Below are 23,161 nucleotides of genomic sequence, written 5' to 3' on the forward strand. Positions count from 1 at the left end.
AACCAAACAAAGAAAGGTGTGTGTGTGTGGGGGGCTCTTCATGGTAGAGAGACACATCAGCTGTTGTAGCACCCAACCTCCTCCTTAGAGGATGGGCACAGAAGAACACAGCCAGGGGCCTGCTTCAGACATGCAAAACTGCCAGCACTGGGCTACAAACTGTCCTTTACCCCACCTGGTGACCTCACACTGCAAACTGTGGACAAGCGGGACACTGGGGAGTTGAATGCCTCACTTTGCCTAGCCGAGGTAGGACTGTCCCCCCCTAGTTCCGGAGTCACAGGAAAGTCTGTCAAGTCTTCTGGCCTGGTGGCAGAAGATAGATGCCCCACCAACCACAGAGGAACCATGGTGACCATCCAGATAGCCAGTAAGTCGCTGTCATTTTCATAGACTCAGAAGCTGCTCTGTGTGCACTTCCTGCTTCTTCAGTGAAATGTTGAAGACTGGACAGTTACAGCTTTATCAGTTTTTCAGTAACAACCAAGGCTTGAGCTGCCATCTTGGTTATCTGCATATGTAAAATGCAGGCCACACAGGTCTGGCTCACTGGAGTCTGTCTTACAGTTTTCCTTGTTACCAGATTGAGAAAAGTGAAACTCACAAAAGAGGTGTAAGGTTAGCAAAGATTGAAAGCTTAAGTTGTGAAGGATCTAAGAAGGTGTTTTTAGGGTCTAAGAAGATGGTTTTGTAAATGTTTATTTATTCATTTATTTACTTTTATTTGATTTTTTTTTTACATTTTTCTTCTTTCTTTTAAATATTTATTTATTTAATGTGTATAAATACACTATTACTGTCCTCAGACACACCAGAAGAGGGCATCAGATCCCATCACAGATGGTCATGAGCCACCATGTGGTTGCTAGGACTTGAACTCAGGACCTTCAGAAGAGCAGTCAGTGCTCTCAACCTCGGAGCCATCTCTCCAGTCCTCTCTTTATTTACATTTCATCCCCTTTCCAAGATTCCCCTATCCCATCATCCCCCATCCCACTTCTTACCAACTCACCCACTCCTTCTATCCTGGCATTCCCCTACACTGGGGCATCGAGCCTTCTTAGGACCAAGGGCCTCTCCTCTCACTGATGTCCAACAAGGCCATCCTCTGCTACATATGCAGCTGGAGCCATGGGTGTGTGTGTACTCTCTGGTTGGTGGTTTAGACCCTGGGAGCTCTGGGGGTACTGGTTGGTTCATATTGTTGTTCCTCCCATGGGGTAAGAAGATGTTTTAAGGTCAGTAAATACAAGTTATGAAGGTTGGAGGGTCTAAGAAGGTGTTAAAAGGCCAGTAGGTGCAAACAGAGGACGGAAAAGCTTAAATGGTGATAAGAAAAGGATTTAAGGGGGCTGAAGAGATGGCTCAGCGGGTAAGAGCACTAGCCGCTCTTCCAGAGGTCCTGAGTTCAATTCCCAGCAACCACATGGTGGCTCACAGCCATCTATAATGAGGTCTGGTGCTCTCTTCTGGCCGTGCAGGCAGAACATTGAATACATAATAAATAAAACTTTTTTAAAAAAAGAAAACGAGGGGGCTGGTGAGATGGCTCAGTGGGTAAGAGCACCCGACTGCTCTTCCGAAGGTCCGAAGTTCAAATCCCAGCAACCACATGGTGGCTCACAACCATCCGTAATGAGATCTGACTCCCTCTTCTGGAGTGTCTGAAGACAGCTACAGTGTACTTATATATAATAAAAATAAATAAATCTTTAAAAAAAAAAAGAAAGAAAACGATTTAAGGTATATGTGCTTCAGATTTCTTTCCCTTATCCACTTGACACAAACCCTCTACAGAACTTTGAACTCACTGAGACAGGACAAATGGACTAGACATTGTGCTATAGAGCCATTTCTTGATCTAAAAGGGGAAGAGGCTGGGATGATTAAACCCACACATATTGCATCAAATGCCTATGCAGTTGTGTCCTGCATTTTCAGTTGTTAATTGCTGTGCTGGCAGGATATTTAATTACTGTCATTTCTATGGCCTATTACCTGCCTTTTTTTTTTAAGATTGATTTATTTATTATATGTAAGTACACTGTAACTGTCACCAGAAGAGGGAGTCAGATCTTGTTAGGGATTGTTGTGAGCCACCATGTAGTTACTGGGATTTGAACTCAGGATCTTCAGGAGAGCAGTTGGTGCTCTTAACCATTGAGCCAGCTCCCCAGCCCGATATTACCTGCTTTCTATATGTAAATGTTTGTCCTTCCTTACCTGCCAAAAAGGTGTTTCTCTGAGATTAGCCTGTTAAAAAGAAAGCTGCCTGATGAAGGTCACAAAGCTGCCAAAGCCAAAAGACAACACAGAGATATGGACCGGGCGTTGTCCTGCTGCTGATTGGCTCAGACTAGGCGTTGTCCGTTGCTGATTGGCTCAGATTGGATGAGTGAGGCGTGTGGCCTTTGAGGAATAGAGTTAGCAGTTGGAGTTGGGGCAGGAGGAGAGAGAGAGAGACAGAAGCAGAACTGGAGCAGGGCAGGGAGGTTGAGCAGAGAGAATGCCAGGGACTCGTAGCAGGGAAGTCGGGTTGAGTCTGGAGGGTTAGCTGAGGGACTGCCCCAGCAAACAGGCAAACAGCCTAATACTATACAGATGTCTCTGTGTCTCTGTTATTAAACCCACGTGGGATCCCACAAGTTCTGAAGTATCCATTGTAAGCCACTCTGTGTGGAATCCAGTCTCCAGACTTGAACCGTTAAGATATGATCTGCAAAAACAAAATTGTCTCCTCAGTCAGAGCTTTTATCCCAAACCAGGGTTTAGCCAGCTGGAAAGATGGCTCAGCAGTTAAGAGCTCTTTCTGCTCTTCCAGGAAGCCTGGGTTAGGGTTAGGGTCCCCAGAACCCACATGACAGACAGCTCACTACTGTAATGTCAGCTCCAGAGGGATCAGATAACCTTCTGGCCTTCCAGGGCACCTGGCATGCAAGTGATGGCACAGACATACATACCCACGGGCGAAACATCTATACACCTTGTTAAAATCCATAAATAAATCATGAGCTGGTGAAATAGCTCAGCAGGTTAAGGCATTTGCCACAAAGCCTGGCACCCGAATTCAATCCCTCTGGATCTCCCACCCACACATGGGAGGGAGAGAACTGTAAACCCTGTATACCACTCCGTGCCAGCCTCCACCTCCTGCCTTCCGCCACCGCCCTGCTTTTTCTCGGGTGAGCTGGGTTTGGCGGAGCACACCTTTCTTTAATCCAGCCCACGGTAGGCAGAAGTCAGCTGGGTCTACAAAACCTATTCCAGAGCATCCAAAACGATCTAAAAAATATATATTGTTGGTTTGCTTGATTTTTGGTTTGGAGACCGAGTCTGACTCTGTAGCCTAGGCTAGCCTGGAATTTACTATGTGATCCAAACTGGCTTCGAACTCGTGAATGGCCTCCTGCCTCAGTCTCCCAGCAAGGGGCTGCCTTTCAAAGGAGCGAGCAAACCAGCCTCTGGCTACGAGGAAGGACCCATGCATGCCTCAGGTGAGCGTCTCTTCCAGCCACATTCAAGATGGCGTCGACCCGCAGCCCGCTCGCGAGCTCTGGCAGGAACACACTTCCGCCTGCCACTCCCAACATGGCGCCCCCGAAGCGTCCGGGGGCGGGGCCGAGGGAGGAAGTGGGCGTGACAGAGACGGAAGCCGAGCAGGGTTTGGAGCTGAGACAGCGGGGAGTGGGGACAGCGCCGTCAGCTGCGATGATTCCCCCGCAGGAGGCTTCCGCCCGGCGGCGGGAGATCGAGGACAAACTGAAGCAGGTGACGCTGGGGAGAAAGTGAAGGAAAGGCGCTCAGGGGCATCGAACTGGGGTGGAAGGGAAGATGGGGTTAGGCGTAGGCCGTGGGGCTGGGTGCTGGTGGTCGCCTTTCACCATCGGCTTGTGGTGATGTCCTCCTCTCTGCCCCTCGTAGGAGGAGGAGACGCTGTCGTTTATCCGAGACAGCCTGGAGAAGAGCGACCAGCTCACTAGGAACATGGTGAGTAGCCCCTTAGGTGGGAGGCTGCCGCCAGGCTCCTGAGCCCCAGAGGAGGGGCGTATGATGGACGTGTCCTGCGCCTGAGTCCAGGGACTCCAGCGTGGGTAGTAAGCAGTGGGCATCTCTTGCGGCGATGGGTTTCTCTACACCCAAGTTTCCACCCCATCACCGAGGAAACCGCTGCCCTATACCTGTTACTGTCTGTCCTTCTGCAAACATTTCATGATATCCTGTACATGGCCTGGTAGCGAAGTCACAAGGGGCTTTGGAAACAGAACCATCTCAGAGAGTTAATGCGTCTTAGATCTACCCCTTGTCCTACAACTTACTTATGTGGTTCCTGGTGGTAGGCCTTGAGTTATGTTAATTTATCTGGTAAAGCAGACAATGTCAGCCTCCCAGTGTGTCCGTGGAGGAGTCTCTGCATGCTTCCCACTGTCTGGTATACGGTAGATGCTTTAAAAGTGATTGCATTTGTGTTTACACAGTAATAAAATACTTGTTGAGTGAGATTTGCCCTTAGGGAAAGAGGTTGGCTGTGTGTTTGGTTTTTGAGGTAACAGTAATATATTTGCAACTATTTTGGGTGAGGTTACTTTCTGTTCAGTCTAGGAAAACTTCAGAGAGAATGGAAATTGAGATTTGACTTTCAAGGGTAGAAAGGAAGCTATCCTGAGGTGATTTAAAAAAAAAAATTTTATTATGTATAGTGTTCTGGTTGTATGTATGGCCATATGCCAGAAGAGGGCACTAGATCTCATTATAGATGGTTGTGGTTGAGCCGCTATGTGGTGCTGGGAATTGAACTCAGGACTTCGGAAGAGCAGCCAGTGTTCTTAACCGCTGAGCCTGCTCTCCTACCTGATTGTCTCTTTTTGTAAATAAGCAAATTTATTTTATGTGCATGAGTGTTTGCATGCGTGTATGTGTACACACGAATGAGCAGTGCCTGCAGAGATCAGACGAGGCTGCCATATCCTGTGGAATTGGAGTTACAGGCAGTCAGTTGTAAGCTGGCTGATGTGCGTGCTGGGAACTCAGTACCAGTCCTCTGCAAGAGCAGAGTCATCTCTCCAGCTCCCTGGGGATGGCGATCTGAAGGAAGAATTCGCTTAATGTTCCTCTTGCCGTCAGATGAACTTTCAACCAGTTTATGTTGAGCCGTGTACCAGACTAGGAGTGCAGTCATAGCAAACCAGTCGACTGTGTTCCTTCCTATGTGTAGCAGTGTATCGTCTAGAAAACCAAGAAAAAACAAGAAATGTCTGTGAGTATTTCCAGGACAGCCCTGGGAGCCATGAGCCAGAGGAGTTCCCCCCACAGGTGTCCATCCTGTCGTCCTTTGAGAGCCGACTCATGAAGCTGGAGAACTCTATCATCCCTGTGCACAAGCAGACAGAGAACCTACAGAGGTTGCAGGAGAACGTGGAGAAGACGTTATCCTGCCTGGACCATGTTATCAGCTACTACCATGTAGCCAGCGACACAGAGAAGATCATCCGAGAGGGGTGAGTTCCATGCAGAGCTCAGCTCACATAACTAATGTCTCCTGGACCCATGGAGCCAAGTAAAACCCATGTGAGCGTGGAGCCCCTTATGTGCATTCTCTTCTTCTCCCGCAGCAGACCGTGGCCGTAGTCTGTCTATGTCATCCCTGCCCTCCAAGGCTGAGCCAGCTTTTCTCTTTCCCAGCCCCACAGGTAGGCTGGAAGAGTACCTGGGAAGTATGGCCAAAATCCAGAAGGCTGTGGAGTATTTTCAGGACAATAGCCCAGACAGCCCAGAACTCAACAAAGTGGTAAGAAACGTATAGGTTAGCATGAGACGACGGACAGATGGACATCAGTCCCTGTCCCGCTCTCACCAGGGACATGTGACAGTTTAAGGAAGTCTGTAGAAGCCAGGTGTGGTGGCCCAGGCCTAGAACTTGTGAGTTTGAGGCCAGCTTGGGATGTGTGGTATTCCAGACTAGCCTGGGTTATGTAGTGACACCATGTCTCAAATGTTAAGTAAACAGATATAAGAGGAAGATGCATAGCAGTCACAATGTACGTGGTAGGTCCTGTGCCTGGGGACCAAGCGATATGATTTTCCATCATACTATTTCAAGTGTAAGTTTAGCATTTGACTTTTATATATGGATTGGAGGTTTCTTCACTATGGTAAAAAATATGTCTTGTACCTAGCTAGGCATGGGGCCTCACGCCTGTAATTCTAGGACTTAGGAGGGTGAGGCAGGAGGATTGCAGCAAGTCCAGATTGGCCTACATAGTGAGTTCCAGGATGGCCAGAGCTACATAGCAAAACCTGTCTCAAAGCTGTAAAGCAAAACAAACACATAAATTGTATAAAATCAGCCATCTCAGCCAGGCGTGATGGCAGGCAAGACCTGCACTCGTGATACTTGAGAGGCAGAGGCAGGAGGATGGCTGCAAATGTGAGGCCACGCTGAGCCACATATCGTATTTCAGGCCAGAAAGGGCTTGAAAACCAAAACCAAAACAGCAGTTGTCTCCACTGTAACCCTTTGTGTGAGTTGGAGTTGGGTGTCATAGACGCACTCACAGTTTTCCCAGCAGTCCCTGTCATCTCCAGAACCTCTCATCTTCCTGAACTCAAGCTCTGCACCCATCTGACACCGCATGCCAACCCTGCCTTCCTTCCAGCATCTAAACATCCTTCTACATTGGTTCTCTTTTTATACAGGCTGTGTGTGTGTGTGTGTGCATGCATGTGTATATAGTGTATATACATATAAACATGCGTATGTGAAGGCCAGAAGTTAGCCTGATGAATTGTTCCTCAGTAATGTCACCTTGCTCTTTGAGACAGGGTCTCTTGTAGGGACCTGTGGCTCACTGGTTAGGCTAGGCCAGCTAGCTACTGAGTCCCAAGGATCTACCTGCCTTCACGGCCCCTGAGCAAGGATTAAAAACACTCACCACCCATAAACCATCCTTTGATTTCCACATATGCCATAGCACATGTGTGCACACAGTTTTCTGGTTTTGACTTTGGAGACTGGTCCCATGTAGAAATCTATCTGGCTCTATCTCTCTCTAGTGCTGGCATTAAAGGTGTATGCCGCCATACACCTCATGCCTGGCTTTTGATGTGGGTTCTGGGAAGAGAACATAGCTTTTCATGCTTGTGTGGCAAAAAGATTACCAACTAGGCCTTGGCTTCTTTGTTTTAGCATATTTCTTTTGTATTTTGGAGTTTTGCTTGTTCTTTTCAAGACAGGGTTTCTTCCATCTTGTGGGAGGCAGAGGCACGTGGACCTCTTGAGTCTGAGGCTACTTTAGACAGCCAGGGGTACACAGAGAAACCTTGTCTTAGAACCCTCCCCACCTCCCCAAAACACAGGGTTTCTCTGTGTAGTTCCGTCAGTGCTGGAACTTGGTCTGTAGACCAGGCTAGCCTCGAACTCTCAGAGTCACCTGCGAGCATTCTGAGCGCTGAGATTGAAGGCTTGCACCACCACCTTGGGCAGCATAGTGTTTTTATTGATTCACATCATACTATATCAGTACAGGACTAAATACCTTCTTATTACCAAATAATACAGATATGCAACATTAAGAAATGATTTATTCAGACTGGAGAGATGACTCAGTGGTTAAGAGCACTGACTCTCTTCGAGAGGACCCTGGGCCAAATCCTAGCACCATATGGCAGCTCACAACTGTCTGTCACTTCAAGATCTGACACCCACACACAGACATACATTCAGGCGAAACACTAATGCACATAAAATAAAAATAAATAAAATTTTAAAAAATTAAATAAAAGAAAAAGTTATTCATTCATCCCATTTGTGTTGTGGGCACACGTGTGCTCTAAGGACAACACAGGGCTTGCCCTCTCCTTCCCTGTGGCAGTCACTCTCTGAGATCAAACTCAGTACCTCAGGCATGGCAGCAGACACCACACCCACAGAACCATTGACCTGCTGTTTCCTACGTGTCCAGCCATTTACCACATGTTGATCACTGGGGTTGTTTCTGCTTCTTGCCCATCGTGAGCACTGCTGTATGAATCTTTGTCTGTGTTCTCCAGGCATGATTTGTAAATATTTTCTCAGTCATTTTTTTTTTCACTTTCTTGTTGATAACACTTGACACTAACTTGCAATAGTCCAACTTAGCCAGGGTTTCTGTTGCTGTGATGAAACACGGTGACCAAAGCAAGTTGGGGGGGAAAGGGGTTTGTTTTGTGTACACTTCCACATCACTATCCATCTTTTATTATTTATTTATTTATTTATTTATTTATTTATTATATGTAAGTACACTGTAGCTGTCTTCAGACACTCCAGAAGAGGGCATCAGATCTCATTACGGATGGTTGTGAGCCACCATGTGGTTGCTGGGATTTGAACTCAGGACCTTTGGAAGAGCAGTCGCTGCTCTTAACCACTGAGCCATCTCACCAGCCCCCGTTTTTGTTTTTGTTTTTGTTTTTGTTTAATTTATTTAACTATCCATCTTTGAAGGAGGTCAAGACAGGAACTCAAACAGGGCAGGAACCTGGAGGCAGGAACTAATGCAGAGGCCCTGGAGGGATGCTGCTTACTGGCTTGCTCCCATGGCTTGCTCAGCCTGCTTTCTCATAGAACCCAGGACCTCCAGCCCAGGGGATGGCTCTACCCACAGTGGACTGGGACCTCTGCCATCAATGAATCACTAGTTAAGAAATGCCCTACAGGGGCTGGTGAGATGGCTCAGTGGTTAAGAGCACCGACTGCTCTTCCAAAGGTCCAGAGTTCAAATCCCAGCAACCACATGGTGGCTCACAACCATCCGTAATGAGATCTGACTCCCTCTTCTGGGGTGTCTGAAGACAGCTACAGTGTACTTACATATAATCAATAAATAAATTAAAAAAAAAAAAAAAAAAGAAATGCCCTACAGCTGGATCTTATGGAGGCATTTTCTCAATGGAAGTTCCTTCCTCTCAGATGACTTTAGCTTGTGTCAAGTTGACATAAAACCAGCCAGTACATCAACTTACCTACTTTTTTCTTTTTTCAGATTGGTTTCTGACAAGCACACAAATTAACAATGACAATGAAAAAAAAATCAATAATACTTGTTAAGCCAAGTCTGGCCTGTGAGCATCATGTATTTTTTGTTTGTTTTGAGGGCAGGGCCTCACTGTGTTGTCATGGCAGGTCTCAATCTCAGAGACCCACCCGCCTCTGCTTCTTGAGTTGTAGGATTCAGGGTGCGCGCTACCACACTTGGAATGACCATTAGTCGTAGGAAGCAGAAGGGAAAGAAGTGACCAAGTCCGGTGTCCCAACATTTCCCCTGTGGGATAAAGGAGGAGCTGCTGTGGCCTGTGGAGGCCTGAGGGCAGGCGAGGACGAGGGGCCCCAGAACCCCCTCTGCAGCAGCAACCTGCCTCCTCCTGTCCTTGCAGAAGCTGCTGTTTGAGCGAGGGAAGGACTCCCTGGAGTCGGAGTTCCGCAGTCTGATGACCCGGCACAGCAAGGTGGTCTCCCCCGTGCTCCTCCTGGATCTCATCAGTGCTGATGACGAGCTGGAGGTGCAGGAGGACGTGGTCCTGGAGCACCTGCCTGAGAGCGTGCTCAGAGACGTGGTCCGCATCTCCCGCTGGCTGGTGGAATACGGTCGGAACCAAGGTGAGGGGGCTCCCTCTGTCAGAAGAATGGCAGCTCTTCTTCCCCTCCCACACCCCAACCCCTTTTCTCCTTTTAAAGACAGGATGTCACTATAAAGCTCTGGTTGTCCTAGAACTCTGTGTGTAAACCAGGCTAGCCACGAACTCATAGATGATGCCTTTGCCTCCCGAGTCCTGGCCTCAGGCGAGTTCACTCTCAGCCATTGCTCACCTCTTTTGACAAAGTTAAATCTGGATGTTGCCTTTGTTTTTTTTTTTTTGTTTTGTTTTGTTTTTTGTTTTTCGAGACAGGGTTTCTCTGTGTAGCCCTGGCTGTCCTGGCACTCACTTTGTAGACCAGGCTGGCCTCGAACTCAGAAATCCGCCTGCCTCTGCCTCCCGAGTGCTGGGATTAAAGGCGTGCGCCACCACGCCCGGCTCGTTGCCTTTGTTTTTGATTTTTGTTTTAGATTTATTTTCCTTTTTTTTTTTTTTTAAAGATTTATTTATTTATTATATGTAAGTACACTGTAGCTGTCTTCAGACATTCCAGAAGAGGGCGCCAGATCTCGTTGCGGATGGTTGTGAGCCACCATGTGGTTGCTGGGATTTGAACTCTGGACCTTCGGAAGAGCAGTCGGGTGCTCTTACCCACTGAGCCATCTCACCAGCCCCCTTTATTTTCCTTTTATTTACACGTATGTTGTGTGTCTGTGTGGATATATGGAATACATGTCACATGCAGGCACCTGCCCAAAATAGGCCAGATGAGAGAGAGAGAGTCTCTCATATCCTGGAACAGGAGTTATAGGTGCTTGTGAGCCATCTGCAGTGGGTACTGGAGCTGAACTCAGGTTGTCTGAAAACAACACACACCTATAAATACGCCTCACACCCTACACACAGAACAACAACAGAACTCAGAACTCAACAACAAAAGCAAATGCAGACCAGAATTGGAGTTGATACAGTGTGAGTTGGGAGGTTGGGAGGTCTGGCTCTGTGGAAGAGTGCTTGCCCGGCACATGGGAATACCTGGCTTTGAACCCCCGACCTGGGGCCCTGATGGTCTACCTTCCTCACCATCTCTCCAGACTTCATGAATGTCTACTACCAGATCCGCTCCAGCCAGCTGGACCGCTCCATCAAGGGCCTGAAGGAGCATTTTCGCAAAAGCAGTTCCACCTCTGGGGTGCCCTACTCCCCCGCCATCCCCAATAAGAGGAAAGACACACCCACCAAGAAGCCCATCAAGCGGCCAGGTGAGCGCCCACCTTAACCGGCTGAGTAACCAGCAGATCCAGGATCTCTGCAGTCTGGCTCGGCTTGGTCCACTCTGGGATGAGCCTTCTGGAGTTCATGCCTATAAACAGTGTCCCACTCACAGGGACCCAGGAGAGAGAGCACATGTCCCCTGCCCAGCAAGGCCCCGTGGAGAAGTTCTTACACCCAGCAGCTGGGTGATTTCTATAAGCTGGGGATGGGAGGGGCAGGGCCACTCGTATGCTTAATTGTCTCTGAGGCAGAGTGGCAGAGGCCATAGGTCAGAGCCTCCCTAGATCTCCTGTCCTCGCTGTGTGTTCCCACTGGGTGAGAAACAGCAGCCACTCTAGCCTTCCAGAAGCCAGAGCAGCATAAGCTTCAACAAGGCTGAGAGGTGGGCACTGTGGGCAGCAAGACTGCAGTGTGCTAGAAGCAGCCGTCATCCACCCCTCCTCACCTCACATCCAGTCTGTCAGCCTGGCAGTCCTTTGCCTCAGGAGAGACAGGGTAGTCTAGGTTACTGCAGTAGTGCCAGGAGAGGAAACCAGTGGGCTGCCAACTGCTGCTCAGGTACACCTAGGGGACACACTCTGCTGGCCTAGGGGACACACTCTGCTGGCCTAGGGGACACACTCTGCTGGCCTAGGGGACACACTCTGCTGGCCTAGGGGACACACTCTGCTGGCCTAGGGGACACACTCTGCTGGCCTAGGGGACACACTCTGCTGGCCTAGGGGACACACTCTGCTGGCCTAGGGGGCACACTCTGCTAGCCTAGGGGACACACTCTGCTAGCCTAGGGGAACACACTCTGCTAGCAACAGGTCTTGAGCAGGGCTCACACCCTCCTTTTCCAGTTCAAACCCACCCAGGCCCATAAGAGAGCAGCCAAGTCACCTGCTACGCCTCAGGCCTTTTGTTTAAGGTTTGGAGACATGACCCAGGGAGGCTGCCTTCAAGGCTTCCTGGCTTCAGCAGGAATTGCATTGTCTTCTGTCCTTCAGAGAGTGTCCTGGATTCCTCACTAGAGAACTGTGACTCTACTAACCTTCCCTGCTGGGCTATATCTGCCTGGCCAGTCCACCTCTGCCTTCCTTATGTGAGGAGGAGCTGTGTTCATGAGGCTACAGGGCCTCAGCTGCTCTCTGCTCTCTTCTTCTTGGTCCTTGACCAGCCCACTGGAGGCTCCAGATGGCTCTTTGCCCCTCCCCAGTCTCCACTGACCCTACAGGACCAAGCCTTTCAGGAGGAGCAATCTGAAAGCTCACCAGGAACTTAATCTGTCCTTGCTGTAGAGATGCAAAGCACCTTGGCTAAGGTCCCTGACATTTGTAGGGTTTTAGGAGTTGGCAGGAGGGAGTGGGTTTAAAACTGAGGTGAGGATGACGGAATCAGGCTCTTGGGACATCTGTTCTGCTCTGAGGACGGCCCCATTGGTGATGAGGCACTGACCCCAGCATCCGTCCTTATAATTGTGTACCCCGATGGCCTTGATTGCTGCCAGGCCAGCATGCCCATGTCCTTCCAGCCAGTGTGCTGGTTAGGTTCCAGGTTGAGCCTACAACCCACCTGCTCCTAGGTAGGTTGTGAGCAGCAGGAATCTGATTGACTCATTACTAAGGTGTTCACAGAAGAGGGGACATGGAGGGAAGCAGATGTGAGCTGGCCTGCCAGAAGTTCCCAGTAGCTAATTCCAGTGTGGTACAAAGAGAGATGAGCCAGCTGAAGCCCATCCCACCCCTCGCCTGCTGGGTACTATGGGGACAGGAGCCTTGCTGGGGTTGGATATGGTGGTGGGAATCTCCTGGAAAGCGGTGCGGTTAATCTTCTGGATGATGCACCTCTCCAGTACATTTTGCTAACTCAAGGCTGCCCTGTGGCTGAAATGCTGCTTATGTCCCCAAGTTGTGGGCTCCAAGATGTCTCACAGCGGAAGCTGGCTGTCCGGAAGGCCGGCTGCCAGGATGTCATCTGTACTCACCTGTGGTACTAACTGTTCTTTTTTCCCCGTGGCAAGAGCATGTCGTCTTTACTGTGGCTAGCCTTGCAGGTGGTGACTCCTGTTGGCCCCTCCCTAGCTTTCCAGCTTGTTACCATTGCCGTGTGGGCTCAGTGCCTTCCAGGGTGTGGGAGCCTCTGCCTCTGGGTGTCAGACTTCCATCTTGGTTACAGCTCCCCGGGAAGCTTAGACCTCCCTTCTAACCCCGAGGGGCTGCCTGCCCTCCACTGATGTTTGGCTTATGTCCCAACACTGAGCATGCTCAGGGAACCCAGCCTGGAGTCTAGGCTGGTTTCCAAGGAACCCCCAGGTTGCCCTGTCCTGCCCTTCAGTGTGAGAGCTTTCTCTTAGCTCCCCCGCCTGCTCCGTCAAGTGTGCTGTTCAGTAGCACTCAGGAGAACTTTCTGCTCTTCCTGCTTGCTCTTTGTGCATCACCTTCTGACCCTCTTAAAGTGACTCAGACCCAGACCTGAGGGACAGTGAAGAGCTCTGGGTTGTTTGAATACCTTTTCTTCTCTCCATCCTCAAGGGTGTCTGGTGGCCCTGGCAGAGGCGTTAAGGGGCATGCTCGCTGTTGGGTGGGCGGGCGGGCGGGCGAGGGTGGGCCCGGGTGGGCGGGGCAGGTGGAGGGCCGCTGCTGTTCTCTCTCACTCACTCCCTAGGTCTTCCTCTCTCCTCTCTGTGTGGCTCTGGTGACAGGGACGATCCGTAAAGCTCAGAACCTTCTGAAACAATATTCCCAGCATGGTCTAGATGGGAAAAAGGGGGGCTCTAACCTCATTCCTCTGGAAGGTAATCACCCTGTGCTCCCACCCCTTCCACTGTGTGTCTGTCGCTCACTCATCAGGCAGGGCAGAGCCTCCCCCAGGAGGGCCGTGGGACAGATCCTAAGGGGCTGGGTGGGAGTGGCAGACACCCCTGATACCCCTCAGGCCTCAGCAGGCCCGAGGACAAGTTTCATGGCCCTGGTCTGATCCTGCCTGGCTCTGCCCTTCCTAAGGTTCCCTCCCTGTCCCTGTTCTTGTATCCTGTGTCAACTCAGAGAACACTGTCATGGGGCAGCCCTTTCACGCCGAGATCAGCAGGGCAAAGGACCAAGTTGGCCAGGGCCTTCTGGCTCCCTGCCTCTGCAGAAAGAGTACTTCAGGTAGCCAAGGGGACGGGCTGCCTGAGGAACATGTCCCTCCTCTCCTGTCAAGAGAGGGACAGCCGGGCGTGGTGGCGCACGCCTTTAATCCCAGCACTCGGGAGACAGAGGCAGGCGGATTTCTGAGTTCGAGGCCAGCCTGGTCTACAAAGTGAGTGCCAGGACAGCCAGGGCTACACAGAGAAACCCTGTCTCGAAAAAACCAAAAAAAAAAAAAAAAAAAAAAAAAAAAAGAGAGGGACAGCCAGATCTGCTGACGGACCCAGCCCCTTACAAAGAAGGGGGTTCTCATTCCCTCAGCAGTGACACTTTCACTCTGTCACCCTGAGGCCATGCACCTTCTCCTGGTCTCCCTTGGTCAGGAAACACATAGGCAGGCATGGTCCTGAGACTCCCTGAGAATCAGGCTTGAAATGGCTGTTCCCAGTGGACTTTGAGGCGGTAGAGGGGCTCAGAGCCCTCCTCAGTGCCCCCTCCCTAACCCCACTTCACACTCCGCTCCTGGAGGTTAAGAGCTTCTTCCCCATACCCAAGGGGCAGCTGCCTGGCCCCTGGATAAATGCTGCTTGTGTTTGTGCGGCCAACGTCTTGCTAGGTCACGAGCATGATTTCCGAGTTAAGCACCTGTCGGAGGCCCTGAACGACAAGCACGGGCCACTGGCTGGTGAGTACCGTAGCCCAGCCCCAGGCGAGCCAGGCATGGCCTTCGAAGCAGTTCCCAGGGTGGCCTGCTCTACTCTAAGGATGGGCCTGGCCTGTGGCCTCGCTCCCACTCCAGGCTCCTTTGGGCCCAGGTCTCCTTGCCTCTTGTGAGATGGGAACACATGCTTGGCTCCTGGGGCCTGGCCAGAGCAGCAGCTGCAGCTTGAGCTTGGAAGGCAGGCAGGAGGACAGGTGGCTCCTCCGAGGTCAAGGAACCTGGATCTCCCACTTCTTGGAGCCGGTCCATGCCACATAAAACTGGACTGTTCTGTCCTGGCATGCCTGCATCTCCTCCTGGGGCAGCTCGACACGGAGACTCTGAGAACCACTTATGTCTTCTCAGATTGTTCTCTTTTGTTGAGGTAGCCTCACTGTGTACTCCAAGCTGGCCTTGAACTCTGTAGTCACACTGCAGCCCCGACAGTTGAGTGCTGGGATCACAGTTGTACGTCACACTTGGCCAGCTCATTCTTCTAGAATCAGCTGTCCTTTATACACATGCCAGCCGGCCTCATAGGCCATCGCCCACACTCCCTTACACTTTCAGGGCTTGACGAAGTTGGCAATGACCTTCATAGGAACCCCCCCACCCCCCAGTGGAGGACCACAGTGACTCCCTTCTTAAAATGGACACTGCCACCTGCCTATCCTAGATGGCCCTCTTTCAAGCAATTCAGAGTCCTCACACCTGGGGTCAGACAACCTTTTCCAGGAAGTCAGTTTAGGAACTTCCCTTCCTTTGCACTTTCTCCCACCACCTCTAGTGTTTGATCTGGGGACATAAATGCTGCCTGTGCTGAGCTGAAAATGGTGCCAGGACACGGTGTGGACTCAGCACCTGATCTCTCAGGTCTGCCAGAACAGTTCTTACAGCTTCCCGTCAGCATAGTCCTCCTCTTCCCGTGTGCTGCCTGTCAGGGCTCAGCCCAGGAGCTGGGGAGACTCGTAGCCCCAGTAGAGTGAGTGGTTCCTCCAAGATCAGCCACTCAGGGTCACTGCTGTCCCCCTAGGGAGAGACGACATGCTGGACGTGGAGACGGACGCCTACATTCACTGCGTCAGCGCCTTCGTCAAGCTGGCACAAAGTGAATACCGGCTGCTGATGGAGATCATCCCTGAGCATCACCAGAAGAAAACCTTTGACTCCTTGATACAGGTCTACCCCTCCCTCCCACCACGCTGCTCTGAGCACTGCCCCATGTAGCTGTTACTGCAGGGCCTAGAGGGTGGGGCAGGCCTGTTGTCACCCTAAGCCCTCAACTCTACTTGGTGTGGTTCCCTCCTCGATCCTTCACAGCATTCTGGCTTTCCTTCATGCCCTGCAAAGTGGCCCACTGTCCCTAGGAACCAACTCCATCCCTGTCCCTCTTCTAGGATGCCCTGGACGGGCTGATGCTTGAAGGGGAGAACATCGTATCTGCTGCCAGGAAAGCCATCATCCGCCATGACTTCTCCACAGTGCTCACCGTCTTCCCCATCCTGCGGCACCTCAAGCAGACCAAGCCCGAGTTTGACCAGGTGCTCCAGGTGTGTGAGCCGGGAGGTCTGTTAGACACACACAGACACACAGAAACACACAGAGAGATAGACACACACATACACACACACACACACACACACACACACACGCACAGAGCGTCCCTTTACTCCCTCTGGGAAACCATTCCGTGCTCACCCACAGCTCTTCTGAGTGGCTCCCAAGGGGCTTTGGACAAGTCAAGATGCTCCCAAGGTGACAGAAGAGCTGTGGTTGATCTCCACCTGCAGAAGTCGGTCTCTGCTGAGGGTTGGGAAGGACCTAGAAGGAGTGACACTTGGGGCTTGCTGGAGAGGGCAGTGCTCCGCACTTCTGATGACTGTGTCAGCCATGTCCTTCCTCAGGGCACAGCAGCCAGCACGAAGAACAAACTGCCTGGCCTCATCACCTCCATGGAGACCATTGGGGCCAAAGCTCTAGAAGACTTTGCTGATAACATCAAGGTGCCCGAAATCCCTTTCCCTTCACCAGCCCAGCTTGCTCCCTGAGCTCTGGGGACTCCTCAGAGAGCAGGCCTTCAGGAGAGCCAGGTTTGCTCTTAGAAAGGTGCCTGCAGTGCCGATTCCCCGGGGAGACCCTTGGAGAGCTTTGGTTTCTTCCCATGTGCCAGTAGATGGCGCCATGAGCAGGCTGATTTGGGCTCAGAGTGAACCAGAAGCAACTGGTCAGAGCCCTTTCCAGGAACCAGAGGCTGTTGTGTTTGTTTTCCTACAGAATGATCCAGACAAGGAGTACAACATGCCTAAAGACGGCACCGTCCATGAGCTCACAAGCAACGTAGGTGTTACTCAGTCTACTGGACTCTGCCTGGGGCGGGGTGGGGGGCCCTGAGCACCATGGACTTTGTAGGAATGAACATGAGGAGGGAGGGCCGGCTTTGTCAGTGTATGGGCAAGCCCCCCAGCTCAGGCTCTGGGGGATACAGCAACAGTGGGGACTCTGCCAGCCCAGGGCTCCGGGCCTCCATGAGCAGGCATTGGTGACGAAGGGCTAGCTTCTCAGGCAGCCAGAGTCCAGGGACAACACCTGAAATTGCCAGTTGTTCTTGTCACTGTGCAGACCCCTGCTACAAGACTTCCCCTGTTGGCTGGAAAGGGTACATGTGGGAAGCAATGGCTGCCCTGACCCTCTTGTGTGTTTCTCCACCAGGCCATCCTGTTCCTACAGCAGCTTCTGGACTTCCAGGAGACAGCAGGTGCCATGCTGGCCTCCCAAGGTACACCACCCTGAGCTGGGCTTGCCTGTGCCTGCTGTCCCCTCCTGCCTAGGGACATGGAGTTAGGCCCCTAGGAGGCACTGACTTGCTCTGGGTGAGGGCAGGGTGTGGTGAGAGGTCTCCAGCCTGGGGTGGGGGGACTCCAAGCCCCATGGACTTTGTGGGGATGAACCTGAGGAGGGAGGGCCGGGTTTGTTAGCATTCTTATGAGCCCTAACCCTGCACTTGCTCCTTTGGCTGTTGGTGCTCGCCCCGCCTCCATACTTCTCTGCTTGTCCCGTGCTGTCTGCCTACTGTCACTCTGTGTCCTCACTGCCCCTTGGTGGGGCTGGCGCATAAGGAAGAGTGATCTTCTGGGTCACTCCAAGCACTGAGGTCCCCGGCCCTTCCCACCCGCCCGGCTGCTTTTATTTTGGGGACATGAAGCCAAGAGCTGCCAGCTGTCCTGGGCTGCACTTTGCCAGGTTTCGGGTCTTGAGATAGTTCAGCTTGGTGTGCGCTGCTGTCCATGTCTGGCTGCTCTGCTCTGGGGAGGGTCTGCTTGGCTTGGGGCGGCCCAGCCATTTCTAACCTGTTTTTTGCACTTTGCATCTTTCCCCTCCTCTGTTTCCCTCCTCCCTCTCTGTATGCACTGCCTGTCACTCCGTAGTTCTTGGGGACACATACAATATTCCTTTAGACCCCCGAGGTAAGCGGTGCGGCTCCCCAGCCCCATCCTCCCCTCCAAAACCCGGTGGGTGAGGTTCCCAGAGGACCAGCCCTCAGGACCCACTGGGGCGGGGCAGAGGGGCTGAGTTCCTTAAGGATGCCCTCACCTCCCCTGGCTCCCTTCATGGCTACCTTCTGCCTCTGAGCCTATCCAGGCTGTACCCTGATGGGTCCAGTGCCCTAGGAACAACCCCTGATTAGCCCAGCCCCGCCCCTCTACCTTCTGTTCCATATCAGCAGGTTCCTGTGCTGGGGGTGGCAGTGTAGCAGGGGTTTGTGAGGAGAAGGTGGAAAGACTGACAGGGTGACCCTATCCAGAGACCTTGCTGTTGGCAAGATACTAACCATCATGTATGGGGACCAGGTTGGGAAGGAGTTGGTACCCGGCACCTCTCCTAACTGCCTACCTGCTATCATGGGCTGGTTCCTTAACATGTTAATGTAGAGGGCAGCCCGACCGGGACGCAGAAAGAGTCTAACAGCATTGCTCCCTGTGGCTCCGCAGGTGCCCATCTATCTCTGCTTGAGTTTTCACTTGAGTCCTGCCTGTCCCATGAGGGACTGTCCCGAGATTTCCTCCTCTGCCCCTGGGGTGTGGTAAGGGCCATCGAGGGTCTTGGCCATTGCCACCATGGTAACAGTACACCTTCTCTCAGAAACCAGCTCTTCGGCCACCAGCTACAGCTCCGAGTTCAGCAAGCGGCTGCTGAGCACCTACATCTGTGAGTCCCCTGTCCCCCGACCCTGGCCAGCTCCCTCCCTTGTCTCCGTGCTGTCCATCTCTTCCTGGTCCCTTCCTGACTAGTTCCAGTTCAGGAGCCAGGGCTTTGAGAAGAGCTTCAGAGGCCTGGTAGTCAGAAGAACAAGCAACAGTTGTCAGGAACTGGTTAGCCTGGAAGTCCGGGGTCGCAGATATTTGATCACACTGTGAACCTCTAGATTGTGTTATTTACTGGAAAACCCTGTTTCTAATTGTGGTGTGGCTCAGTGCTTAGTACACACCTTTAATCCTAAACAATGAGGGTAAAGTTAGTGTGTAGAAGGAAGCACCCATGTTTGAAAGTAATGTCTAATTGAGTGGCAGACAAAGTGACAAATCAGACAAAGATTTGACAGAAAAGGATGCCCAACTTTCACAAGAAGTGAAAGGAAGAGGAGGCTACTTAAGAGAGAGACTCGTAGACAGAAAGAAGGAAGAGGCAGTTTTACCAGGACAGTGATAGAGACAGGCTGCAGAAAGAGAGAATGAGCCAGACACAGGAAAGATAGACGGAGCCAAAGAATGAGAAGGAACCTGAAGATTAGAACACATTGCTAGAGTTGGTTTGAGGCCAAGCAGGGCAATTCAGAAGAAGCCCAGAGAAGCCAGATTGACTCAGTCAGCTTGGAGTAGAGTTTGAGCCAGGAGAGCTGAGCTGAGTGGCCAAGCAGAGCTCAGAGAGAACTAAGAGGGGTGAGCTTTCTCAGCAGTAAGTCTCGGAGGCTGAAAACACTTTAAGCTTAGATTAGAGTGTATGGATGCTAGAAGCTCCCAGACCTAGGCCTAGGTGAGCAGACAGGGGCAGTGAGCCTCTGAGATGACAATTACATCGGGCTGAATAAAAGATACTTTTACAGTCGGGTCATTTGGAGCAGACACCCCACACAGATGGGGTGGATGTAGCCCCATGTCTCTGTACAGGCAAAGTCCTGGGTAACCTGCAGCTGAACTTACTCAGCAAGTCCAAGGTGTACGAGGATCCAGCGCTGAGCGCCATCTTCCTACACAACAGCTACAACTACATCCTCAAGTCCCTGGAGAAGTAAGTGACCTTGGCTCCGCTGGGCAGTCGTGCCAGCCGCTGCCCTCCAGGGCTGGATGCACCCTACAGTCTCCTAGGACTGGGTGTTCAGTTTCTGTCTTTGTTCTGCACCTACTTGAGAGCTCAGGAAGGCTGGGCACAGGAGGCCTCCTTTCTGGTGCTATTGCAAGGCCAAAGATGGCCAGGCCCCTCTTTTCTCTTTCTCCTCTGCCTTCCCCCCAGGTCTGAGCTGATCCAGCTGGTGGCTGTGACCCAGAAGACAGCCGAGCGCTCCTACCGGGAGCACATTGAGCAGCAGATCCAGACCTACCAGCGCAGGTAAGCAGCCACCAGCATCCTTCTCAGCCCCTCATAGAGCGAGGTCCCCAGCTAAGGCCTGACATTCCAGGTGATAACCCTGTTTCCATCCGTTGTTGCTCTCCTTGGAGTTTGTTTTTAGAGTAGGGCTCAAAGCCAGAGCCTTCTAGAGGCTGAGTATAATGTCTGCCATCGAGTTGAGTCCCTAACATTTTTCTTTTCTCTAATTCATGGGTGAGGAGAGAGAAGCTCTGTCCCCCCCCCCCCCAGCCTCCCTTTGGGAGCTGCTCCCGAGGGACCACAGAGCCTCTGCAGAGTGCTGTGCCAAGTGTCCTGGCTAAGATAGCTGAAGAGCGAACTGTCAGAGATGTGAACAGTGTTTAGCCCTAGAGAACAGTAGGGTCATGAGAGCCCTTGAGCTTGGAAAGGTTCTGGCTACTTCTCTGGTCCTCTAGTGTCCCCGGCCTGTTTCTTTCTGAGCGCCTCCCGCTTCCTTCCTGTTTATCTGGCCTCTTTCCCCATCTGTTTCTCTATCTTAATTTGCCACAATATTGATGTGAGCTGCGGTCGACAGCATTTGTTCAGTGTATTGAGCGCCTTCTGCTTCCTGTTCTTAATTGTCACAGCGAGCAGCTTAAACACTGCCTGTTCCCAAGGAGAGCGTCTCTGCTGTTTTGCTTACTCTTGACCCAGATAATTCCTGCTCCCCCCACGTTTGTTCGTTCGGTAGATTGAGAGCTTTGAAAAGCAAAGCAAGCAGACTTTAGGAAAGATGCAGTTGTATGAAGCTGCCCCTCATTGTCCTCTCCCCCTGTTGTCTGGCAGCTGGCTAAAGGTGACTGACTACATCGCAGAGAAGAACCTACCAGTGTTCCAGCCCGGAGTCAAGGTAAAGGCCAGGCTTGTTCCAGGAATGGGTGGGTGTCAAGCAGATGGGGTACTTGTATCTTAGGAAAGACAGACAAGCACCTCTCTGCAACAGAGATGTTCGAGGCCATGAGGACAGCAGGAGAGGGCGGGGCACAGTGCTTGGGGCAGGAGAGGGCAGAGTAGCTCTGCTCTGAGCAAAGCTTTCTCTGCTGCCTTCTTCTCCCCTCTGGCTCTCCAGCTCCGGGACAAGGAGCGGCAGATGATTAAGGAACGTTTCAAGGTGAGTCAGGTCCTCCTGCATGGATGGTGGCCGCAGCGATGGCAACAGAGGCACAAAGCTTTTATCGCTTTTTGTTTGGTTTGGTTTTTTTGAGACAGGGTTTCTCTGTGTAGCTCTTGCTATCCTGGAACTCGCTTTGTAGACCAGGCTGGCCTTGAACTCACAGAGATCTGTCCTCCTGCCTCTGCCTTCTGAGTGCTGGGATTAAAGGTGTGCATCACCATGCCCAGCCTTAACTTTGTCTCTTGGTCCCTCCTTCCTACCTGTTTGGTGGTCAGGGGTTCAATGATGGACTCGAAGAACTGTGTAAGATTCAGAAGGCCTGGGCCATTCCAGACACAGAGCAGAGAGACAAGATTCGACAGGCTCAGAAAAACATTGTCAAGGAGACCTATGGGGCCTTTCTGCACAGGTGAGCCCATCTCCTCCTGGGCCCTTCGCCAATCACTTTCCAGGTGGCCCACGTGCTCTATCTTAGGGAAACACGAGGGGTCATGGGGGAGTCATGGGGTAGACAGCACGTCCCTGGGCTTTGGGACTTTACTCAGGCCTGCCCCGCCCGCCCACGCCATCTTAGTGCCTGGCAGAGGTGTTCTAGGTTGAGGATGGAGACGGCCTTCCCCTGACCTCTCATCATGGTGCCTGGTCAGGTATGGCAGCGTGCCCTTCACCAAAAACCCGGAGAAATACATCAAGTACCGCGTGGAGCAGGTGGGCGACATGATCGATCGCCTTTTCGACACCTCTGCTTGAGTCTGCCAGTGTCTCTGCCCAGTTCTGCCGGCATGCCTAGCGTGTCCTCGGACTCATAAACCAGGCCAGTGTCTCTGCCCAGTTCTGCTGACATGCCTAGCATGTCCTCGGACTCATAAACCAGTGGTGACACACTTCCGAGCGGGGCGAGTGTGAAGTCCTTCAGAACAGAGACCTGTGTGCCCAACCCAGGAGCCCCACCCCCATAGCCCTGGTGTCTGTGCCTTCCCTGCAGCCTTCATCTGCCACACTAGCATCACCCAGAGCGTAGGTCTCATGATGGAGTGCATCTGGCCAGCAGCCATGTGGATACCAAGAATAGGATGGCAGGCTCCACCCTGGTCTGCTTTCATCCCTTCACCCATGGATGTGGATGGGCTCAAAGAGAAATAGACCACATCCCAGCCGGCAGATCTAGAGGAAAGGCCGTCAGGCCCCACTCTCTTAGGTAGGGCATTGTCCGGATGCTGAGCTCTGGAATGCTCTGACACCTGGGCGTCTGCTAGCTGTCAGTCTCTGGTTCCTGTGGAGCTAGGCACTTCAGAAAGTGTTTGGAGGAATTCTGAGCCACCCTCTGGGGACAGCCACTCAGCCACCTGTTCCCTGGTCCCCAGCTTCTGTACTCGCCGGCCTGGGCCATGCACCAGTGGTTGAGGAGCTTAGGCTGAGAGTGTGAGGGACAGGGAACTAGGGGGCAAAGCAGAACAATCCAGGGTCAAACCGGAGGGTCACAAATGTAAAGTTGGACCCTACTGCTAGGACTGCCGGGAACGGCTGTGTTCAAAGGGCAGGCCCTTACGGTGCACTTGGGAGATGGTTGGTTTTTCTTTTCTACACAGAGGGGAGGGGAGAGCTGAGCCGCCTGTTAGAGAGTGAAGCTGACATGTCTCTCTGAGACACTGTTGTAACCCTCACCTAGCTGTAGGACCTACACTGCACCCTTAAGTCTGTATCCCTAGGCCCACTCTGTTACAG

At 51.9% G+C, this 23,161-nt stretch overlaps 1 protein-coding gene across 4 annotated transcripts; it reads left to right on the plus strand.

Annotated features, from left to right (window-relative positions):
* The first annotated feature begins 3,633 nt into the window (after positions 1-3,633).
* Positions 3,634-22,324, plus strand: Exoc7 (exocyst complex component 7). 4 transcript variants are annotated; one of them, XM_021175784.3, is made up of 20 exons: positions 3,634-3,768; positions 3,922-3,987; positions 5,311-5,495; positions 5,680-5,785; positions 9,412-9,634; positions 10,707-10,874; positions 13,574-13,666; positions 15,734-15,879; positions 16,098-16,250; positions 16,605-16,703; positions 16,975-17,037; positions 17,410-17,476; positions 18,126-18,164; positions 18,841-18,906; positions 19,866-19,986; positions 20,209-20,304; positions 21,109-21,172; positions 21,392-21,433; positions 21,712-21,845; positions 22,084-22,324. In XM_021175784.3, the coding sequence occupies exons 1-20, from the start codon at positions 3,709-3,711 to the stop codon at positions 22,184-22,186; spliced, it is 2,094 nt and encodes a 697-aa protein (XP_021031443.1). In that variant the 5' UTR covers positions 3,634-3,708; the 3' UTR covers positions 22,187-22,324. The 4 variants fall into 4 exon arrangements, with proteins under 4 accessions (XP_021031443.1, XP_021031444.1, XP_029339615.1 ...); XM_021175785.3 differs by lacking the exon at positions 18,126-18,164 and having other exon boundaries at positions 3,647-3,768; XM_029483755.2 differs by lacking the exon at positions 13,574-13,666 and having other exon boundaries at positions 3,647-3,768.
* The last annotated feature ends 837 nt before the right edge of the window (positions 22,325-23,161 follow it).

The sequence above is a fragment of the Mus caroli genome, unplaced genomic scaffold (assembly GCF_978045245.1).
Source record: "Mus caroli unplaced genomic scaffold, Mus_caroli_1 scaffold_13, whole genome shotgun sequence".
NCBI lineage: Eukaryota > Metazoa > Chordata > Mammalia > Rodentia > Muridae > Mus > Mus caroli.

What these genes read in the sequence shown, in the direction of transcription:
- Exoc7 (XM_021175784.3), top strand. Translation starts at nt 3,709, where the DNA reads ATGATTCCCCCGCAGGAGGCTTCCGCCCGGCGGCGGGAGATCGAGGAC. An exon ending in CCTTTGACTCCTTGATACAG is followed by an intron (nt 15,880 to 16,097) that starts GTCTACCCCTCC and finishes TCCCTCTTCTAG; the next exon opens with GATGCCCTGGACGGGCTGAT. An exon ending in TGCCATGCTGGCCTCCCAAG is followed by an intron (nt 17,477 to 18,125) that starts GTACACCACCCT and finishes GTCACTCCGTAG; the next exon opens with TTCTTGGGGACACATACAAT.